The 9281-nt window shown below is 35.1% G+C and overlaps 1 protein-coding gene across 1 annotated transcript; it reads left to right on the top strand.

Annotated features, from left to right (window-relative positions):
• Positions 1-1219: 1219 nt before the first annotated feature.
• LOC133825166 (uncharacterized) lies at positions 1220-2275 on the top strand. Its single transcript, XM_062258149.1, has 2 exons — positions 1220-1483; positions 1595-2275. Exons 1-2 carry the CDS (start codon positions 1220-1222, stop codon positions 2273-2275), a joined length of 945 nt encoding a protein of 314 aa, XP_062114133.1.
• The last annotated feature ends 7006 nt before the right edge of the window (positions 2276-9281 follow it).

Raw genomic sequence — 9281 nt, 5'->3', positions numbered from 1 at the left:
TTTTTTGTGAGTGTAACCTACTATTTCAGGTTTGTCGACTTAACCCATGAGTATCGTCGATAGAATAGGTCAAACATGGTATACATCATAAAACACTATTGCAAATAGGTCTACTTGTTAAAATCCCAGCCAAAACATCTTCCGATAGGGAGGACGAAAGCAAAGTCGTCTCGAGGCCCTGACTAGAACCAATGTTTTTCAATCAATAGTAGAGACCGTATGTTATAGTGCTTTATACTCTTCTCCCATTCACTATTTTAGAAATAAAATGTTTTCTATTAAAATATCTCATATTTTAATTATTAAGTGATTATTACCAAAGTTTAACTATTAAATCTAAATCACTTATGTAAATTTATATTTTAACTCTTAAAATTCTAAGATTACCAAATTTAGAATAATTACTAATTTATTCTAAACAATATTTTTTATAGGTATTAAACATCAATAAACCTAAAACATATTAAAGTAATCTAGACATGCTATTAATGTGATATTACCCAATTTAATTAGTTAAATCTAATTCACATTATTTGTGTCAATTTATGGTAGAAAAAGATCTATATTGCTTTTTTATCCTAGGAGACATGTTAATTATAAAATTAAAATTCATACATAACATGCCATTTTAAAGATGCAATGAGTGGCCATTCCTATTCTATATGGCAGAAGTGATAATATCAACATGTTATGTATGAATGTTAATTTTATAATTAACATGTCTCCTATTCTAAAGATGCAATTAACATTCATACATAACATGCCATTTTAAAGATGCAATGAGTGGCCATTCCTATTCTATATGGCATGTGAAGTGATAATATCAACATGTTACCAGTCATACAATATAATTAACTATTAGGGTATTGATCGTGTTCTATTTGTTAAATGAAATTACAAAAATACACCAAGACATTCCTTTGGCTTCAAAGCTTTTTATAATCTCCATGGGATTCGTCTTTTGTTGTGGGCCTTGGGAATTGCACACTCCAACCCTAACCCTAGGTTCTAAATGAGATGACCTAACTTCCAAAATTAGGAGTTTATCAAAAGATTGTAAACTTTTGTTATTAAAATAATAATTTCATAAATTATTAATTAATAGCTAATGAAAAGTGGTTACCATTTATTAAATAATAATTTCATAAATTATTAATAATAACAAATAGTTATGAACAAATTTTTTTTTTGGCTCGCGTTTCCCTGTTTTCTCTCTTCCATGGCGAAGAAGAAGAGAGTGGTTCGAAAGCTAGTTTTCCAATCGCCTGATCAAGGTTCGTTAATTGCCTCTCATGAAGGAGAAGATGTAGAGGAAGTTGCTGGTTCTTCAGCTGGATTGGACCTAATTGCAGAAGTGGTGAATTCAGGGGAAAACAGTCCGACTAATAGCAGTCGTGAGCGTCCGTCTGATTCGAAGGTTGATACGAATATTCAGCGCAGCTCAAGTTGGGCTAAGGAGGTGGAGTCGAAACCTGAATCTGAGGTAGGCCAGGGTTAGTACCAAGAATTAGCGAAGACTCATTGGAAATCCTTTTCTAAGGAGAATATGTTTGTTCGTGATCCAATGCTCTCCTATTCTGAACCTCTGATCAAGGATGGGATGAAGATAGCTCAAGTGGATCTAGAGGAGGTGATAATGCAAGCTGCTAACTGGAGTTCGGCTGTTATCTGCATGGTTTTGGGAGCAAATCCTCCTATGGCTGTGTTTGAGGGTTTTATCAAGCGAATTTGGGGACACCTTGAGATTGCTCAAGTGGCTAGAATGACAATGGGTTTGATTATGGTTAGATTCAATGATGATGCTACTAGAGATCAGGTCTTAGAGTCAGGGGTGCTTCAATTTGATCGAAAGCCAGTTATCATTAGGCCTTGGATTACAGATCTGAATACTCTTAAACTTGTGCAATCTGTGCCCTTATGGATCCGTTTACACGACTTAGGTCTTCAGTACTGGGGGAACAAGAGTTTAAGTGCCTTAGTTAGTATTGTTGGGAAACCAATTATGGTGGATCAACATACTAGAGATCGTACTAGAGTCCAATTCGCTAGGGTCTTGGTTGAGATGGACATTACGGACTCTCCTCCTCGTATTATCCAATTTCTAAATGAACATGGACAACTAGTGGAGCAGGGCATCGATTACGAATGGCTTCCTATGAAGTGTAAGCATTGTTCGGGGTATGGGCATCTTATGGCTGAATGTCGTAAGGGGGAAAATGTTACAAAAGGAAAACTGAATGTTGCAGCAAAGTCTGGTGCAGCTCACAAAACTTAGGAACCAAAGCCTTTGGTTGAGGTGGAAAAGGTCAGTCAAGATGTGCCTCTGAATAACAAAGATAATGAGCTACCTACCCAAGATAAAGAATGGCTTATCCCTAAAAGAACAGTGCAATCGAAAGGGCAGGGAGGCCAACTTGGAATGCTTTTAGCATTTTGCAGGAATCAGGAACTAGTTTGGAGAAGGGTCTAGTGCCAATTGAGGCAAAAGGGTCAGGTATTGCTATTACTTAATAATGGATAATTTCAATGTTGCTAGTTGGAATGTTCGGGGTGTTAATAACAAGAATAAACAGAATTATGTTTTAGAATTTTGTAGTATGAATAAAATTGGAGTTGGAACCTTGCTCGAAACTAAGTTGAAGGTTAACAAGGTTAACAAGATGATGATGAATAAATTCAGTAGTTGGGATTTCTATAATAGCCCAACTATTGAAGGTCGTTTGCTTATTATTTGGAGGAAAAGCTTTGTTAGAGTGATAGTCATTTCTGAATCCCCTCAGTTTGTTCACTGCTATGTAAAAATGGCAGGTCAGGAAGACACTTTTTGTGTTACGTTTGTGTATGGTTTAAACACCATTGATGAGAGGAAAAGCTTATGGGTGGATCTTTTGAGTCTTAGGTTTCCTGTGAAGCCTTGGCTTCTGCTTGGAGACTTCAATGCAGTGTTCAATTGTGAAGACAGATATGGTGGGATTCCTATATCTATAAAGGACTTGAATGATACTACTTTGTGGCAAGCTCAGGCTCATGTTGAAGCTCTCAAAAGATCTGGCTCGTTTTTCACTTGGTCTAACAACCAAGAAGGCGCTAGTAGAATCTATTCGAGAATAGACCATGCGTTTGTTAATGAAGATTGGCATGATATTTTTCCTAATACTATTGCCCATTTTGCTTGGGAAACTATATCTGATCATTGCTCGTGTGTGATTGCTGCTTCTATATCTGAGAAGATTGGGTTTAAGCCTTTTCGATATTTTAATTTTTGGGCAGAGCACCAGGATTTCAAGGAGATTATTTTGGCTAGCTGGGAGAAGCCTTTGGTTGTTAGGGGTTTGCAAGGTCTCTATTATAAACTCATGAGGTTAAAACATACCCTCAAGTGGTTTAATAAGGTTGCTATTGGAGATGTGGGGACAGCTTTTTCTGAAGCCAGAACTAAATTCATTGATGCTAGACAGCAGGCCCAAGCTCATCCGAGTGATATAGGTTACCAGAAGTTAGAAAAGACAACTGCTGAGATTTTAAGCAGAAATGAGAAGATGTATTTCAGCTTTCTGAGACAACGAAGTAAAATTAATTGGCTTCAACAAGGGGATGAGAATACTGTCTTCTTTCACGCTTACTTGAAGAAAAGAAAGGTGGAGAACAGGATAGCAACATTTGTAACTGATCAAGGTGCTGTTAATGATAATTTTACTGAAGTTGTTGATCACTTTCTAAACCATTTTCGTGGTTATATGGGGAGCAGAAGTACCACTACTATGAGTCTGAATATTGAGTGTATGGAAAAAGGTTCTAGACTTAGCCTGGAGCAGCAACTTACTGTTCTGAAACCGTTCTCAAACAAGGAAATTAAGAGAGTTCTTTTCAGTATTCCTGATGAGAAATCCCCAGGGCCAGATGGGTATGGTTCGGGTTTTTTCAAAACTATGTGGCCTGTTTTAGGAGCTGAATTTTGTAGAGCCATTTTGGATTTCTTCAACATAGGGAGTATGCCTTGTGAGTTTCATGCTACGATGATATCTCTTATTCCTAAGAAGGATAATCCCTCGAGAGCTGTTGATTACCGTCCCATTGCTTGTTGTTCCACAGTTTACAAATGCATCTCCAAATTAATGTGTTTGAGGCTTGCGGAAGTGCTTCCTTCTTTGGTCAACCAAAACCAAGGAGCATTCATTAAGGGTAGATCCATAGCTCATAATGTGATGATATTGCAAGATCTTCTGAAAAATTACCAGAGAAAGACAGTTTCTCCTAGATGCACCATCAAAATTGACATAAGCAAGGCTTATGATACTGTTAGCTGGGATTTTCTTGAAGCTCTGCTCACAGCCTTCAATTTACCTAGTAAATTTGTCCAAAGGGTGATGGTTTGTATTCGGTCAACAACCTATTCTCTTTCTATGAATGGGAGGGTGCAAGGTAGCTTCAAAGGTGAGAAAGGGTTGAGACAAGGTGACCCGTTATCACCTTTACTCTTTGTCCTAATCATGGAATACCTGACTAGAAGACTTCAGCTAGCTGCTACTCACTCTTTATTCAGGTATCATCCTATGTGTAAGGGATTAAATCTCATTAACCTCTGCTTTGCAGATGATTTAATCATTTTCAGCAAAGGTTCTAGGCAGTCTCTCTTAGTCATAAAAGAAGTGCTGGATGAGTTCAGCAAAACTACAGGGCTTCATGTCAGTGAGGACAAATCGCAGGTATTCTTTGGTGGTGTTAAGTCTATTGAGAAGAGTACTATTCTCACTGACCTTCATCTCACAGAAGGAGCATTCCCTTTCAAGTATTTGGGAGTGCCTCTTAGGCCTACTAAATGGAAAGCTGAAGATTGTGGCATTATTATCAAGAAAATTAATCAGAGGCTGCATTCTTGGGCTAGTCGGCACTTATCCTTTGCTGGAAGAATCCAATTGATTCACTCTGTGTTATTTGGTCTTCGTAACTACTGGATGAGCATCTTTGTGCTGCCTCACAGTGTGACTAAGGAGGTTGAGAAAATTTGTAGAGGTTTTTTATGGGGTACTAATAGTACTAGGAGTAAAATTCATGTTGCCTCTTGGGATAAGGTGTGTCTCCCAAAGCCTTATGGGGGTCTTGGATTCAAGAATGGGATTAATTGGAACCGTGCTATCCTAGCTAAGTTTGTCTGGGCCATTTCTGGTAAGAGTGACCTGCTTTGGGTCAAGTGGATCAATATACCATTTATCTTAAAGGTACCCCATTATGGTCTTATGATCTTAAACCAGACACGAGCTGGTACTGGCGTAAGCTCTGATACTTGAGACTTCGGTTTACTAAATCAGATATTAAAGCTGCTGGTTGTTCGGGTAAATTCAGATCTTCAGCTCTTTATAACAGTTTATTAACTCAATCTCAGGTCTGTCACTACTATAAAGCTGTCTGGAACTCTTTGAATTTACCTAAGCACCGTTTCATGCTGTGGCAAGTGGTGAATTCCCAGCTCCTCACCAGAGATAATATGGTCAAATTTCATCTCGAATTGGACACTTTGGACTGCCCTGTGTGTGGTGACAGCTCTGAAACTCATGAGCACCTGTTCTACAGATGCAGCTTGTCTTCTCGAATTGTTGATCAGATTTTTGAGTGGTTAGGCATGAATGCTTGGCCTAAGGACTTCAATGGTTGGATTAGCTGGCTGAACCTGAAGATGGCCGGTTTGGTGCACTGTATCAATGTCGCTGTTCTTGCAGCTGTCAACTATTGTATTTGGCTTAATAGGAATATGTGTATTTTTGAAGGTTGCTCCAGTTCGATCTCTCATATTGTAAATGATATTAAATCTATAGTGAAGTACATATTACATACTGTAAAAAATAGAAACTTGAATAGGCTTGAGATAAATTACTTGATGAGATTACTATTGTAAGTAGTTTGTCTTGTTTGGTGGAGTCTCCGTTTTAGGAGCTTTGGTGTTTGTAGTTTGTATTTGTTCTGTTGATTAATGAAGTCCTCATTCTTCTTGATAAAAAAAAATAATAACAAATAGTTTTCAAAACTATTATCAAATTTTTGGGAAAAATAATTGATATTTTCAAAATATACATTTATTTAATGGGAATTATTGGGATTATAATTACTCAAATTATATTTATTTAATAATTAATTGGTTTCTATAAACTAAATTTTGACTCTAATTAAGGTGTTAAAAAATTTCTATTTTTCTAAATCAAAATTAATTATTAATTTTATTAGTAGTCTCTTAAACAGAAATTTGATTTCAATAAATCAAATATTTTTCATTTACAAATGAATACTAATTATCTTGTTTCACAAACAAGTTATTTGGCTAATTAAATAGTTAAATATTCCCAATAATAAAATTAAGAAAAAAAATTAACAATTCACTTTCTTAATTGAATGTATAGTCTCCCAAAATTAACAATTTACATGGTAATAAATAAATTAATTAAAAAACTTAATTAATATAGTTATTTTCAAAATTTTAAAATTAATTAATCAATTAAAATTTGAATTTGATAATTATCATCAACTTCCCACATTTTAAGGAGAAGAATATTCTCTTTTTATTTCAAAATCTAAAAAGATTAGGTCATTAAACTAACAACCCAATTATCTCATAAATATCTTAACATCATATATTAATATATATATATTTATTTAAATTAAATAATTAATCTTATTAATTAAATAATATAAAAACAAAACTCATTTTCTGTTTGCACAATTTGTGCACTTCGGCACTTAATGGTTTGAACAATTTGATCACTCTTTTATGTGCTCTTTTGCATCTACACGCGTAAGGCCATTTTTCAATAAAATGATTGATCATTGCATTGATCAATTTAGCCTTAAGTCATAACCTTTACCAAGCTTTTGGTCAATGTTTTGATCATTGATCAATTATCAATGCCATTAATAACTCACGGCAAGCATAAATTTTTTTTTGATTAACCAATTTGATAATTGATCAACACTGTCATTATTTTTATTTATTTAAATGATTACAATATCATTCAATGCAATCTTTTGTGATTATTGTATTCAATCTTATTGAAACACATCTCATTCAAAAACATAACTCAAATTCTAAAATAGTAAAATTTAGAGAATTACAAAGAACCTATACCCAACAAAACAATATGGGTGTACATCGAATCTATGAAACTCGCTGGTTGTGCCATAAATATATTTTCATCAAGGTGTCCATTCAAAAAAGTCGTTTTGACATTCATTTGCCAAATCTTATAGTCAAAATGATTGAAAATGGATAAGAATCCAGATGGATTTTAGCATGGCCACAGGAGAAAATGTTTATTCATAATCCACACCTTCTTTCTGTATTAGCCCGCTTTGAAAGTCTCTATTTTCCCATCAACTCCTCTATTTCTCTTGTATCCATTTGCACCCAATGAGTTCCTATATCTTGAGGTGGATCTACAATTTCCTAGATTGATTTGGAGTACATTGATCCCATCTCACCAAGTAACTCATCGAGTACAACCTTACTTCGAGGTTTGAAGTCCCTCATATAGTCTTCTTCTAGAAAATTAGCATTTGTCGATACAAATATTTTCTTTTCTGTCAGACTATAGAAGTAACCTCCTCTAGTGTATTTGGGGTAACCAACAAATAAACATACTTCAGATCTAGGTTCCATCTTCCTGGTCTTAGATTTTAGAATATGTATTGTACTTCCTCATATACGCACATGTCTCGGACTAGGTTTGTGACCTGTCCATAATTCTGAGGGTGTCTTAGCTACATATTTAGATGGAACTAGGTTTAAGATGTATGAAAATGTTTGTAAAGCATATCCCCAAAATGATAGGGGCAACGATGAGTAACTAAACATTGATCTCATCATGTCCAACAAAGTCCTATTCCTCATTTCTGCAACATGGTTTTGTTGTGGAGTATCTAGTGTAGTGGCTGTGAAATAATTCCGTGCTCTATCAAGAAATCTTCGAACTCCTTGTCAAGGTATTCCCCACCTCGATCTGATCATAGCATTTTAAGGCTTTTGTCTAACTATTTTCAGCTTCGGCTCATAATTCTTGGAACTTTTCAAAAGTTTTCGATTTCCTTTGCATCAGGTATACGTAACCGCATCTTGAGTTGTCATCAATGAAGGTGACATAATACTTATAACTACCTCGAGCATGTACATTCATTCGACCGCAAACATCTGTGTGAATTAACTCGAGATGTTCTTTGGCTCTAACACCTTTATAGGAGAAAGGTCTTTTGTGCATTTTTCCTTCTAAACAAGATTCGCAAATTGGTAGAGTTCAACCTTCAACTCACTTAGAGGTCCGTCCTTAACTAGTCTTTGAATCCTATCTATGTTAATATGACCTACTCTAAAGTGCCAAAGATACGTATCGTCTTGAAGTACTTTTTGTTGTTTTGGCTTTGGTTGTTCAGATTTGAACATTTCAATATTGAGTAGTGAAGACATTTCAGATCTTATCACATATAGACATTCCTCTAGGTTTCCGTTACAAACATATGAACCATTTCTAGAAATAATAACATATTTATTATTAAAAGAAATAGAATATCATTGTTATAAACATTTTGAAATAGAAATTAAATTCATTTTAAAGTGAGGAATAAAATAGATGTCTTTTATAGATAAAAAATTTATTTTCAGTAAAATAAACCTTCGCTTCTCCCACTGCTCTTGCTGAAAAAGAGCCACTGTCCCCACTCTCAGTGTGAACTCCCCCTGTTGGAGATCTCTGCAAGAGCTAAGCATTTGTAAATAAGAACAAACATGATTAATGACTCCTAAATCAACTATCCAAGTATAAAAATTATTTTCCACTAAACAAGCTTCAATGTCCAGCAAATCAGATTTACTTTCCATTTTGTTCTTTAACTCCTCGAGGTTCATTTTACAGTTTCTCTTACAATACCCATATGTATGGTAGTGTGAACATTTCCCATTGTCGCTGGAGTGGGCAGCTTCTTTGCCCTTGCCTTTGTTAATGCTAGGCATATGAGTTGTGTGCTCAATCATAAGCACAAGATTCTTGTTACTTTTCCACTTTTTCATATTACAAGTAAATTTGTCATTAGTGAGAATGGACATATGCGAGTTTCCTCCAGTCATGGTATTACTGCAATTTAAACAAAAGTAAGATAATAAATACAACCATACACTCATACATCATAAATCATAGTATTCGTACAATGAAATAAAAATAATCATGATGCATGCTTACAAAAACCTATTCATATAAGTACAACGATGAGATAACCAACACAAGTAAGTGTCGTCGATAGGATAG

Source organism: Humulus lupulus, chromosome 3, assembly GCF_963169125.1.
Source record: "Humulus lupulus chromosome 3, drHumLupu1.1, whole genome shotgun sequence".
NCBI classification, from domain to species: Eukaryota; Viridiplantae; Streptophyta; class Magnoliopsida; order Rosales; family Cannabaceae; genus Humulus; species Humulus lupulus.
The sequence above is the reverse complement of the archived record's forward strand: the minus strand, read 5'-3'. Positions and strand labels throughout refer to the sequence as shown.